Raw genomic sequence first — 14,514 nt, forward strand, 5'->3', positions numbered from 1 at the left:
GTTTGGTAAGTTATCGCCCATCTCATGCTGCTTCTTTGCTTTCTGTTTACTTCTGTTTATCATGCAGCTGATTCACATGCCGTCTAAGCATGTGGCCAATCATTAGTGTCAGAGAGAAGATTTGTGAAGTTTAGCCACATGACCACTGCAGCCAGTGATTAGCAGTGGTCCCGATCAAAGAAGGTGACTGTAGTGGCCACCCACTGGTGTGTCATTGGAAGCAGAGGTAATGTGCTTAGGCAACAGATGATATATATACACACACAAACATACATAAATATATACTGGACAATCCCTTTAACTACCACTAAAGATTTATATTTGTAATGAATTCTGAATAGCTGCCAGGTGCCTTGGCAAGGGACAACTTTTCAAACCAATGACATCAGGGGTTTAAAAAGTCACTGGACAGGATATGATGGACATTTCCTTCATCACGTTGCTCGCAGCCACCGGTGAGGAGTTTCTTCTCCAGGCAAATGAAGAGGATCATTATTACTCAGAGATTAATATTACATTTACCGATTGTTCTGGCGATAACAGTTATTTTTATATAGGCACAATTAATCAAGTAAACATCAGTTTCATTTTACTGCAGTCACATTAGTCAATTATTAGGATTCCCAATGGGCATTTACTTCTGCGTTAGTGAAATGCACTAAAGAAGCCAACATTGCATTATTCTAATTTTCCTTATCCTGATCACTAACATGATTCTCAGTAATGACGATATAATATCTGATGAAATACTTTACATCCTGTTGTTAATTTTCTTGTGCACAATATGCAAGCAGTGCTTCCTCCACATTATAAATACTACATATAAATATATAATATCTATATCTATATCTCTTGAGCTGCGGATGCCAACCCTTCACTGTATAGGGAGCTGGAAGCCAGTAGCGCTGTACACTGCTGTGGCCATTCTAAGGTACTGCAGCTCAGATCTCATTTACTTCAACTGGAGCTTAGCTGCACAACCACTATGGAGTGTAAAGAGTACCTGGTGTACACTACGCACTGGTTGTATTCGAGTTCTGCCACAATAAATTGCACACTGTTGTCTGGTGAGATGCAAAAACAGTCTAAAAATTACATTAAATCTGGCATAAGGCATGTATAATTGAGCCATAGATGATTTGGCAGACTTGGCCTAAAGAGTTTTCTTGCAGTTTTCAGCTAATCAGAAAGTACCATGTATATAAAAATAAATAATTGTTCATGCCTTATACCAAATTTATTATAATTTTTAGACTTTTGCTGCACAATTTTTCTGCAGTATAAATAATATGGGCTGTAAAGTAAGACAAACATATCTGGCAAGCTGCATGAAATGTATTAAACAGCGTGAACTACTGTGATAAATATGGCGCATCTTCAGATCGCCAAATATTGGGCAGGAATAGGAAATCTGCCCTTTGTTCTTAAACTGTGAATTACAACACAACAAGGCACCTTGTGGAGAAAAGATTATGACAGCATGCGACAAAAAAAGAGAAATGTGCAATAAACCTACAGCAGGTCGGCTTGGCCGGGTCATATTGTCTTCAGCCTTTACATTAGGTCCATCGTGCGGCAGGACTGGAGAGGCTTCAGGTTTATGGTTACCTGCTACAAAGAAAAAGACAAACCCAGTTGTTTCTACTTTACATGCTGTATTGCTCATTCCTTACATGTGATGAAAAGGAAAAGTTCGGAGAAACTTTAGAAGATAATGAATATAACGTGTGACTGTGGAGGAAAAGATCACTAAAGTGGCTAGAAGAGTATCTTTAAAAAATGCGGAGACTATTGTTCAAGCTGCTGGTTTTCGTTTGTGATTGGGGTGCAGCGCTGTCAATGTGACGTCAGCCCTGCAGACAGACAACAGATACTGGGAGACTCCGCACTGGATCCGGCCATTGTAGGTAGTGGTTTGTTTGTTTTTTTATAACTACCGCAGCTTGTAAAGAAGTTTTCTATAGGGAGCCAACTCCCTTAATTTGTACTCTACCAGATTTAATGAGGATCACATTATTACGACCATAAAGATGAATTCCTGTCCCTCCCCTTAGTAAACATAGAAGTATAATAAATGCACAGTGATAAAGACATTCAGGCCACCTTTCAAACCTGTGGTATACTAAGATATGTAATGCTACATCTGCAAAGATGGGCAATTAAAGTAAACACAATGAGAAAACAAACTTTGTACACACTCCTCAGGCAGGGCAAGAATTTACAGTCTGCATGACAATGTCCAAAGAAGAGAATCATATAACTTCACTTTGGTGTAACCATTACTCTGAACTTATTTAGAACAGAAAGAGGGGACAAGGTTTGCAGCTGCAAATTTTAACCATTTTTCTATACAAGCTTCAATGTGGAGCCTAAAAAATATGCAAAAAAACTCGCAATTGCATTTTTAAATGCACAATCTAAGTTTTTATGTAGTATTAAAAAAGCATTAAAAACACTGCTTCAAATGAGCACTAAAAGTGCATCAAATACGAGGAAATAAGGCATAAAACAAACGCAGCAAAAAATCAAAGAAGGTAGTTATTGACACCTGAAGATGATGTGCAGATAAAAAGCAGAAAAAAAAGCAGCATTTATGCTACATCTGAACACAGCTTCAGATTAACAAAGACCGGAAAGCTATCACACTTTTTTGTTTCTGCACTAATTATCATAAATAATCTGTTCACGGTGTTGTACGGGTTGTATGATTACAGGGATCCAAAATATGTCTGTGTTATTTGCCAATTTGTGATGTTTATTTATTTTTTTAAAGGGCATTAAAAATGTCATTATTGTAATATTTTTTAGTAATTTTATAGCACGAAAAAGAATCTCTAAATTGTATTTTCCCCCCTAGAATACAGGTAAGCAGAAATGGACTGGTATACAGAGATGTAACTCTATGTACCAGTACAATTCGTCAGTAATTTTGGAGAATACAATACACATTCAAGTAGAGAATATTCTCCTGAGATAGTCAGTGCAGCCTGTGGTTCATAAGTAGCTTTTTGCTACTGCCTCCAATGTTGCGGGTTGGGTGTTCGAATTCTGGGGAGGCCAGATCTCAAGAAAAGAGATCAATGAGTTATTTAGTTAAGTGTATGGATATAAAGAGCATAGAGATATCGGCCCCTCCCTCACCTTAAGGTTATGTTCACACATTGCGTTTTTTCAGCGTTTTTTTCTGCAGCAAAACCTGATCTTTGCCAGGAAGGTTTGTTCAGGATTTTGCTTGTTTTTTGCTGCCTTTTTTGTGCGTTTTTCAGGATCCCAATGTTCAGCTTTGCTTCCACCACAGAAGCATGAACACAGGTCACCAATGCAAGACATATGTGAAAGCATATTAACCAGAATTACAAATGTAACAGTAGGGGGAGGTAAATTATTCAAGGAATAGTTTTTCTAAGACACTGGCACTGCATTGAGTTTATAGGACACTATTTATTTTCACACTAAGGTCTGCCAGTGACCTACCCAGCCATTGTTCAATTTTACACCTCCGCATCACTAATTTAATTAAACTGTCCAAATCCAAACTGCCATCTCAGGTGACCAAGACAAGATGGTAAAATTACAAAAATAAATGAGTTTCACATACTGTGCTACTTGTTTTTTTTCACTAAAAATGCAGTAAAACCTGATAGGTATGTTCACACCACCAGGCGTTTTTTCACCACCCATTACTTCTAATGGGTGAAAAACACTGAAAAAACACTGAAAGAAGTGACATGCACAGTAATCCTTTGGATGCCCAGATCCTGCCATAGACACTGTACATTGTGTACTCCATGATCTAAAATAAGCGCTCGGCTGGAAATGGGATGAAGCGCCAAACACAAAAAAACATGTATCTTTGTAAAAAAGGAAATAGTTTTATTAAACTAATTCACCTTGGCACAATATGAAGCTCTACTCGCTCACAAATAAAGCTAAAAGCAAAAGTCAGAGCAATGCTCCCACGCACACAATCTCTTCCGAGAGCTGCATGTGGGTGTAAAAGTGCAAGGCACTGTTATTACTCGGAGCTGTGACAATGCAGCCCTACCGCTGGCAGTGCCTGTAGCTTACGTTCATGTGTGTGGATCCTATAATTGTGACTGCCAGGCAGGAGGATTTCTATTCAACCTTACCTCGAACTCTGTTTCGTTCACTGGAGCCTGCTTGAGAACCTGGCTGTGATCCTCCTTGTGAGCTGGGTTGTGAACTTGGAGTGCTGGAGCTGGATGAGCTTCCGCTGCTAGTTCTCTGAATGGGGTTTTCTATGACCGTTTCGGTTCTTCTCAGGTCCGGGTTACTACATAACAGTCAGACAAATAAAGTAAACCAAAGATTTTAGTGTTTACACATAGTGTCTTGTTAAGCTTCATGAAGAAATGATACCTTAGATACGTGGAAATATCTCAAGACAATTGAACAAACCGTAGAGTTTTCTTAAAGGGTATTCTCCGATTTGAAAGTTAGCTTCCTGACCGCTGGGACACCCATCGATCACAAGAAGCAGGGTTCTAAAGAGCCACGTTTCAATGGAGCGGGGGGTTAATCATGTGCACCGACGCTTCATTCATTTTTATGAGAGTGCCAAAGACCATCCAGCGAACTGCAGTCTAGTTATGGTTGATGTATGGCCACATTAAATAATGTCAAGTTAAAAAGTTATCCCTGATTTTGTGGTATTCGAGATAACGTCCCAATTGCTGGGGGGTCCCTATTGCTGGGCTCACCACCAATCTGAAGAGCCACGTGTTAATGGGACCACCAGGGATAGAAGATTGCTATGCTCGACTAGTCTTTGGAATGAATGGAGCGGGAGTGTACATTATTGATCTCTGCTCCATTCACAAGTGGCCATGCACCTAACATATCTATTCCTACAGACATCCCCTCCCCCATAGATGCACATGCTCAGCTAAGCATGTGCTCTAAACTGAGATAAAGTATGAAGGAGCCTTGATGGAGAATAAAAAGTGCAATACATAAAAACACTACATCTACAAATGTCCAAGTACTCAATAACTCTACTATACTGAAAGAATTGGTGCCAAAAGACACTAATCCAAGAGGCGTTTGGACACAATGTATATTCCCTGACCCCTTCATGTTCTATGAGAATGGTTTAGTTTCCACTATTGTAATATGGATTATGCCATCATTTTTCGGACATATGATAGTTGGGCAGTAGTGAACAGACAGACACCTTTTCCTTGTTCTGAACACTAAATAAATTCAGATTTTCTAAGTAATTCTGAAAGTACATTCATTAGGACAGCGCACCTTGCTCTCACGGGCTGTGTGCTCAGCCTACTGCCGAGATTGCTGCCATTCCCAGGGCAGTTCTTGCGTGCTAGCGCAGGAGATATCGAGGTCGTCCTTTGAGGCACCTGGAAGAGGAGAAATCTCAATCACGGAATTTGATAAGATATGGATGACACTTTTTCAGAAACAGAATGACATTTGATATACACATTTATAGGCTCTGGGAAGAAAGTAAAGCCACCACTGTGGTCCTTTAGAAGAGTCTGTGGAGGTCATGCTCCAGGATTGGAGTCCGGAGAGGTAGGGGTTCTGCTCTGATCAGGGTTGTGGTGATACAGAAAACTGATGCATAAATGTGAATGAACACAACCAGCATTAATATAGATGAGAACAAAACAAGCTTAACACATCTCTGTACGCGGTATTAAGAAGGTGGTATAACATTCAATTATGTGGAAAATAATGACTTGCTTTTATATCTTGCTGTGAGGAAATTGGCTGGATGTATGAAACAATTACATTAATGCTCTTATTTATGTAATCTTGCATAAAGCTCTGATTCAATGCGGTGGTGAGTGAGTGCTGCCTTTGAAGTTGGGCAAACACTTATGCATTTCAGATTAAAACTCAGTGCTGAGTGACTGATGCATTTCATAGACCAATGCCTAAGAAATATATTTACATGTGAATGCTACTGGCTTTCAGAATAAAATACAAAACTCTACTTCTGTTCCACAAACCTCTCTACAATTCTGCACTTTCTGGATTTAATTGGAAGGACCATACAATTTTCAATAGATCTTATAGATAAGATAGATCAAGCAGATTGGATTTTGACCAGTGAGATGATTTGTTTTACCAATAAAAATGAATGTTAATGAAACCCCTCCTCCCATCAAAGTTGTTATCCCCCTAATATATTGCAACCATCATATTATATAGCACTGTGTATTTTTTTTATTTATTTCACTCACTTATATAGCGCCATTAATTCCACAGCACTTTACAGACATTATCATCACTGTCCCCATAGGGAATCTAGATTGTGAGCCCCAATCAGTATGTTTGGGAGGAAACCAGTGTACCCAGAGGAAACCCACGCAAACATATGGAGAACATACAAACTCCTTGCAGAGGTTTTTCTTGGTGGGATTTGAAATCAGGACCCCAGCGCTGCAAAACTGCAGAGCCAACCACTGAGCCACTGTGCTGCCCTGCTGTGTACTTACAAATTGCTCATTTTGCCCTTCTACCCAGTTAATTCTTCAGTTTTCCATTAGGTCTATGACATCACATGATTAAGAACTGACTATCTGAATCCTTCTAAGCTCCATGTATAAACAGGAGGTCAATTTTCTCTGTATGAGTCATGAGTCACTGCAAAAGTCCCTGGCAGGGGGGAGGAGGGAGCAGCTGGGTCAGGAGATGAAGTAAGGAATTATTAATACAGGGAAAAGAGACTTCCAGTTTCTACACAGAGCAAAGAAAAGAGAAGAATTAGCTGGGTAGAAAGGCAAAATGAGCAATTATAAGTACACAGTGCTATATAATATGATGACTGCAATATATTAAGTGGATACAAACTTTGATGGGAGGAGTGCTTCTTTAAATGAGGGTTTCTGTGCGTATAAAAATATAGCAAATTACTTAAATGTGTCTGAATGGTACAGATGTACTGCTGTCATAAATCAGGTGTAGTTATTTTTTTATTTTAATCATCTAGCCTAGCACCTATGGTTTGATGCTGCCAGGGCTTGCTGTGGGAGGGATTACCAATGTAAAATACCACTGCTCCCATGATTCCTTAACCCTCCCACAGACATTGCTTTGATTTACTGCTGGAAAGGTAGTGATGTAATTACTTACAAGTCTTAAACATAAAAAGATTAGCACTCACTGCTCCCTAGCATGTGAAACACAATCCCTCATGAGAAGGGGAAAAAAAAGCAGGCATGTGATGTGTTGTTAGAGAATACAACAGTTGCAGGTTTATGCTGAAGACAAACCTGTGGGGACAACATATAGAATGGTTTTACAGTTTTGTTATACTGCACAGTATAACCTCTTTATTTTGGGTCTTTCTCTCTTGAAATCTTCCATTTTATGGTGATGAAGAAAATGGTTGCCATTTACGCATGATTTTTTTTAATGACTGGAAAATTCTTTTAACTTTTTTTTTAAAACGCATTTCTTAAATTTATTACAAAAGAAATAAATATGTTATATGGAAGACAGAACAAAACACCATGACAAAGCTCAATAAAGATTAGAATAATGACCTTTGGTGGAAGATCTTCCTCCTGACGTAACCAAGAACTCCGATCAAACTTCTCAATGCGAGGAGGGAGAGGAGGATTCTCAGAGGTTGGGTCTGAATTCTGCCTTGGCATCTCTGGCCGATGAGAAACTATACCTTCCTGGAATGCAGACATGCCCTTTGCTGATTGTTCGTGTAGTGATTGTGATGCAGAGAGGGAAGGTCCTGGGGTTTTCACGGACACCAACATTGGAAGTTGCTAAAGAGATGATGAGTATAAGTTCACGGTCATGCTATAGGCAGCAGTCTTTTAATTGTCAATGATAAACCATACTTCGGACTCTGTTAAGATCTTGTTTTTTACTGTGTCACTTTAGGAGTATAGAATTGTCAAGTTAATCTTTGATATTGTAAGATCAACAGAGGAACATAACAATGCAGATTTCTAGGAAAACAGGCTTCATAATTCCTGTTTTATGGGAAATCTAAGTATTTGTTAAAACAGTCATGTCAGAAGAGTAGAGAGGTCATCTTTAATTGGAGATCAATAAAAACAAAGTTTCTGCATTCAAACTTTCAGTGTTATGCACTCAGTTATGACTTTTGATGTCTTCAGGCCAACGGGAAATACACTTTTCTTTGAAAAATATGGATTTATGCTTATTTACTTTCGTCAGATCTACAGATCAAAGAGAAGAAATGTGATTGTTTCGACTGTACACGAGTTGTGTCTCAACCTGGGTTCACACTGATAAGGAAAAGCGGTGCTAAGGCTATAAATGATGGAACTCGATTGTGGACACAGGCCATATTAGTATTGTTCACAGCCGTTTCATCTACCACCAGGGAAGGACAGGAAAAAGAATAAGTTGTTTTTTTTTCATTTCTTTATAAATAGCAAACTATACCAAGGGAAAAGAGCAGTGTGAACAATTATGTTGAATGAGGAAGTACTAACGATGTTGGCTGCAAAACCATTTTCAATGACGACCTATTCATTTTGCAATAATTTCCCTATATGTTTATATAGCTGAGATACGTAAATAGGTCACTAGTTGCTATGTTCAGAAGGTTAGTAGCAATCGGCTCAGCAGGTTCCATTTAAAGGGAAAGTATGACATAGGACATTGTAGATTTCTTAAAGGGGATCTGTCACCAGATTTTTGCCACTTAATTCAACAGCAGCATGATGTTGAGACAGACCCTGCTTCCAGCAATGTGTCACTTACTGGGATGCTTGATGTAGCTTTAATACAATCACTGTTTTGTCAGAAGGAAATTTACAAGAGGGGTCTAGTAAACCTGCTGATACCCCCCCACACACACTGATTGCAGCTTTCTGCCTATACACAGTGAATACAGAAAGCTGCCAATCAGTGGTGTGGGCAGGGTTATACACAGCTCAGCATTCAGATGACTAGTAGATCTGTAAAAGTATGTTTTTTAGTTATGGTGATTCTGACTATAGAGGAGGCTCAGACCCCTGACCATTGATGCCCATTGGCATGGACCTTGCTGATTAGTATATGGCGCGGGAGACTTATAAAAGTTTTTTTTTTTTGCAATAAGCAAGGGGAGTTAGGAGCTTATGTACAGGTTGATGAACTGTGGTAATAGACCAATTAAAGGTGGTAGCTTTAGTTTAGATTATGAATATCTGGAGACAAGTTCCCTATAAGAACCATCATTTCAGCAGATCACTCACAGGCCATCATTGTTTGAAATTTTTTTGGCACAACAATCATTCGCTGAAAGAATATTCCCAGAAAGATTGTTCATATGTCGCCCAATGTATCATTGAAGGTGTGTATCCAAGTTGAACAACACTAATGTTTAATTTGGAACAAAACGTGTATGGGTGCATTGATGTAACAACCGTTCACGAGATCATCGCTCACAACAGATTCTGAACCACCAAATTACTTTGATTTAATGTGTATAGCGTTGAAACACATTGTGCATAAAAAAATTGTATTATCATCATTGTTGAAGAATTGGATTACTCCAGCAGCGCAGCCCACCTAACGGGTTTTATCCAACTGGATCCAATATCTACCTTTGTCTTAGAGTTTTGGTGGCCTCTCTCGTTGTTTGCCTCTGTGCATGTATGAGAAGAGAGTAAAAATTTTAGTCTTCCTGTTCCCAATGTGAATTCCAACTGTTCGATCCTTCTCTTCCCCGACATTAGATGGTTGGCCCCAATACACCTCAGTTGGTCATTTAATCCTACAAAATTTGGCGGGTCTGTCCAACTTTTATCTAATGTGTTTGGGGTCCTTAAACCTGTAGAAATGACTGGGCATACCAGGTCAATTTATTTAGTAATTCAATTAGAGTCAATAAGTAATTCAAGAGATAATGAAAACTGTGTTTTCGCAGAACTCCGTGCAATATCCATAATATTATCAGGAAATCTATAATTGATCATGTAGTTGTTTGAGACAGCTAGAAACCCCTGCAGGATCATAGGAACAATTTAATTAGTTTTCTTTTTTTAATTAATTTTTTTCTTATTTTTCCTTTCTGTATTTAGTGACATTTTCGGATACGGGTAGCACAGTACGTGGTTTGTGTTACATTAATTAGATGATTAACATTCGGCAGTTTACACTACCCCTGTCACCACTAAACATGCGAGTCATTTCTAGCTGCCCTTTACTAAGCATTGGATACAAGCACAAGATTATTATTTGTTTTTCATTTACGGATCATTTATGTCTATTGCTCAGAGCCGCTACCTTTTTTTTCTTTTTAGTTATTTTTGTTATTAGTATTATTGGAGCATAGAATAAAGTTCCTGCCCCCAAGATTTTGTTTTTAACTTGTTAATACAAATATTAAATCTGTAAATCGTGTAATATAAGGGTATGGACTGCACTCATTTTACATAGGCAAAAAGGGGCTAATTTTCTTAGCAGCTTCATGCTCATGGATCTGATTTTATAACTCTGCAAGGATACTGCTGCAAAAAGTCTAAGCTTTGAGAGAAACATGGCAATCTAGGTGTGTATATTTTATTTCAAATTATTTTATTACAAAATTATACATAGAAAGTTACTGAGTTGATGTATTATAAAAAAAAAGTATCAAAACAACACACTATAAATACAAATATTAAAAAGGCTCGTTCACAATGATAAGTTGGAAGAATACAATGAGTCCAGTGGATGTTTCTCATGCACCAAAGGCCACTCTGTGCCGGCTCGGACTGACCCCCCTACAAGGTCCAAATCTGCTTCAAAATCCAAGGAAATCCAAGGCACCAGAAAACTCCTCATAGGGATGAAATATAACTTTTATTCTGTCTTTAAAAGCATATGGCAGTAGTTACAAATGAGGTAGATGAATCAAGCAACGTTTCGGCCATAATAGGTAATAAGTTACAAGAAATGTTATGGCTGATTTTTTGTAACTTGCACTTTTTGTAACTACTGCCATATGCTTTTAAAGACAGGACAAAAGTTATATTTTATTCCTATGAGACATTTTCTGTTTTCTGGTGCCTCGGATTTCCTTGGATTTGTAAAAATACAATATATTACGTCCCTTATATAAACTGCTATCTGGCTTCCTAGATTAACCAGCAATACCAGCATTGTGAACTGTCAGTTACATCACTAGCTAGCCTTCTATGTGACTCCTGAAAATTATCACTAATTCACCTTCATGACTGTTATTCACAAAAATTACTCACGGATTATTAAGTACCCGACACCAATGACAAGAATGCAGATAATACTATAATCATTTTTATAGAATAGCAGCATGAGTTTAAATAATAAACAATATAAGTTTATTGCGCTAAATATTTTAATGTTTTAAAGTTGAAAGGGCTCAGGAGCAGTTCAAATAAGGGATGCAATACTGTATATTGAATGTTCCCTGAGCTGGTAGAGAAATGGCATGTATATTCTATTTGTGATTTTATTCTTTTTCTTGTTGACTGTGCATAATCATTTTAGCTACATAAAATTAATTATGTATTTTATGTATTTTTATATCATGAGATCATTTAAAGTGATATAAAAGATTGATGTGAGAAAGTAAGGGTGACTTCTAAGAATATTGTGTAATGTGGCGCCTTGGCACGTTACATGAAGGTGGGTGTCCTGGCTGGGAGTGTGGACTTGTGTAGTGAGAGCACTACGCCTGTGCATGCCGCATGTAACCGATGTTGCTGGTTGGCCAGTACCAGATGTTTGACAGTTCAAGGAGGGAGGCCACCAGTTTTAAATTTTTTTTTTTACTGAACATTAACTTGGGGAGGGTTATATTCTGTAGATAGCGGGTACATAACTTCTCAAAGCGTAACATTTTCCTCACAAATCTAATCCCTTTCTCTTCTCTTTCTTTACTTGCCCTCTGTCTTCACTATTCCTTTCTCACTACTTTACCACAACCCAGCTCAACACTACAGTTCAGTTAGCAAGAGTTTTTTGCTCAACCTGCTGTCCAGAGTCTTCTTTCCCCCTAGGGGAGCTACTTTGCCAGTATGGTTGGTACTTATCTCTTCTGTCTCTGGTGCTCTGGAACTCCAGCCCAGTGCATTCTCTTTGTCTTGCGCACTCGGTCCTGTCTGGGCCCTTTACCTTTAAGAGTTATAAACTCTAGGCCTTACTGCTAGTTGTCCTCTCTCAGGACCCGTCTCTGATAAATCACTCTGCCTCTCAGTCACTCTCCCTCATTTCTGCTCCGGATCACACGCGCTCTCTCCCAGTCTCCTCTCACTTCTAGGGACAACCAAGAAATGCGGCACTGCTCACACCCGACCTTAGGTCTTTTCTCTATGCACTCCGAGCCGTATCTGATGTCTCAACAGGAAACTGTCTCTTTCTCTTCGGCTTAGCCCCTCCTACTCTGGGCTAGTCCTAAACATTAACTCTTGCTATCCCTACTATCAAGCAACTCACATTATCAACATCATTATTGCATATCACAGTTCACATTATGCAACTTATTTCTTTAAGGGTGAACGTGGGCAATATGTTCATCGCCTTACAATTGCAATATATATTTTAAATACAGTGAACTTTATTGTTTTGGATGAGTTTTTTTAAATTTGCCATTATAGTATTTTTGTTACTTTTTTAATAACAGATTTATAGGACATTTTCTTTATATGTTATATCCCATTTTGGGCAGAAGGGCACTACCAATATACCCAGTACTGTCGGTGATATACATACCAACCTTCATTTTGCATTATGAAAGCATGGTACTATACATATACAAACAACTATTTAATAAAGCAAGTTCAGTGAAGCACAATTGATAATTATCATTTTTATAACATTCGAAACTTTAAATACATAAAATTTTACCTGCGGGTCTATCTGTCTGTGCATTGGCGGTGTCCGTGCTGCCTGCACCCCACTGATGCTAAATGATTCAGATCTTGGTGGCAGGTTTGGATCAGATATCCTATTAGCTACTTTATGCGGCATTGCAGGGGAGCTCTGGCGGTTGAGACGAGATCGGTCCTCTACCTGTGCAACAGGAAAACAATCAAATAAGCAGAGAAAATTCACGCTTTTTGTTTTCATGAAAGCGCTATTCCTATCTCAGTCTTTCATAACTGAGATAGGAATAACTGTCCAAGGTCCAACCACTTCAGTTGGCGCTAAGGACACAGGTGACAGTGGACGAGCTATACTTTTTCAGTAACTTGCCTATAAATGAATATTAGTTACAGAAAAAGCTTAGCACAGAAAGCTCAAGCCTTATGGAAACAGCCACCGGTTTGAAAAGAGGTAAAACACAGCCCAACATAGCGCCAATGAGGCATCCTCTGCACACATACAGCGAAGAAAAATAGTTGTAACCACTATATACACTGTAAGCGGGAAGAGGAAGCATTAGATACATTTTTGTGAAAAAGTGCAGGTACTCATTGGGAGTAGTAATAATAATGTTATATTATTAATAATGCATTAATTTCAAAATATTCTTCCAAATTTAATGTGCTCTTTAAACGTGGACATAAGGAAAAGGGACTCAAAATGATTGGAAAAGTCTGAAATAAAAGGTAACATAGCACTTTAGATTTATAATTTAGGGAAAGAAAGAACGAAAGAGATAAATTATTTGCTTTCTTTCTAGAAAGAAAAAAGATCAAGAAAAAAAGAAAAGCGCAAACAAAAAAGAAAACGCAAGCAAGATAGAAAGTAAGAAAAAAATTAAGAAAGAAGGAAAAAAGAGAAAAAGAAAGCAAGAGAGCAAGCAAGAGAGAGCAAGCAAAAGAGAAAGTGCAAGTGAGAGAGAGCAAGCAAGAGAGAGCAAGCAAGAGAGAAAGTGCAAGCGAGAGAGAGAGCAAGCAAGAGAGAGCAAGCAAGAGAGAAAGTGCAAGCAAGAGAGAGCAAGAGCAAGCAAGAGAGAGCAAGTAAGAGAGAGAGTGCAAGCAAGAGAGAAAGTGGAAGAAAGAAAAAAAGAGGAAGAAAAAAGAATAGATTCTATTTCTTAATATATATAAATGTATTTATTTATACATGTTTTTGATGTTTGTGGGGATAGAATAATATGAATACAAAATATTAAATATAACATTTTTGGGAAAAATAGACGTTTGAAGGAAAGGCCATTTTAAAGGCTTAATATTTTCAATTTTACATATACAGAATCGCATAGATGACTATTCTATTCAAAAAAAGTACAGCAAAAGCTGTCTGAATGCACTCTCAACTGTACAGAACACATCAACGTGTAGATTTAGAAGAAAGATAATGAGTAATAGATGGAGGAGGCGGGAGACTTGTCGCCCTTTACACTGTCTTCCTGACCAAGTGCATTCCACGGCTATTTTTTTAAGCTCATTTTTTTTCGGCAAAAAGGGTTATTCTTAGTAAAGTAAAAGGGAATATACTTTTCAAATATATTTTATGAATAATGAAAATAAGGATGTAGGAAAATCAGATAAATTGTGGAGAAAAACAGAAAAACAAACAGCAGCAAGGAAAAGAAAGTATGGACACCTGTTATACAGGATATTCTATGTGTTTTTTAACTCA

General features: G+C 38.1%; 1 protein-coding gene across 15 annotated transcripts in view; it reads right to left on the reverse strand.

Moving 5' to 3' along the window:
- The window catches only part of TNIK (TRAF2 and NCK interacting kinase), a 330,725-nt gene that overhangs the window by 43,312 nt on the left and 272,899 nt on the right, over nt 1-14,514 (reverse strand). For all 15 annotated transcript variants that reach the window (XM_073674893.1, XM_073674887.1, XM_073674897.1 and 12 more), the window contains 5 exons: nt 12,832-12,996; nt 7,533-7,769; nt 5,272-5,378; nt 4,131-4,294; nt 1,517-1,611 (listed from right to left, as the gene is read on the reverse strand). In XM_073674893.1, coding sequence (XP_073530994.1) covers nt 1,517-1,611; nt 4,131-4,294; nt 5,272-5,378; nt 7,533-7,769; nt 12,832-12,996 — 768 coding nt within the window. The remainder of the gene's footprint in view (nt 1-1,516; nt 1,612-4,130; nt 4,295-5,271; nt 5,379-7,532; nt 7,770-12,831; nt 12,997-14,514) is intronic.

Source organism: Phyllobates terribilis, unplaced genomic scaffold (genome assembly GCF_046119375.1).
Source record: "Phyllobates terribilis strain yellow unplaced genomic scaffold, ASM4611937v1 Scaffold_3__8_contigs__length_932513732, whole genome shotgun sequence".
NCBI classification, from domain to species: domain Eukaryota; kingdom Metazoa; phylum Chordata; class Amphibia; order Anura; family Dendrobatidae; genus Phyllobates; species Phyllobates terribilis.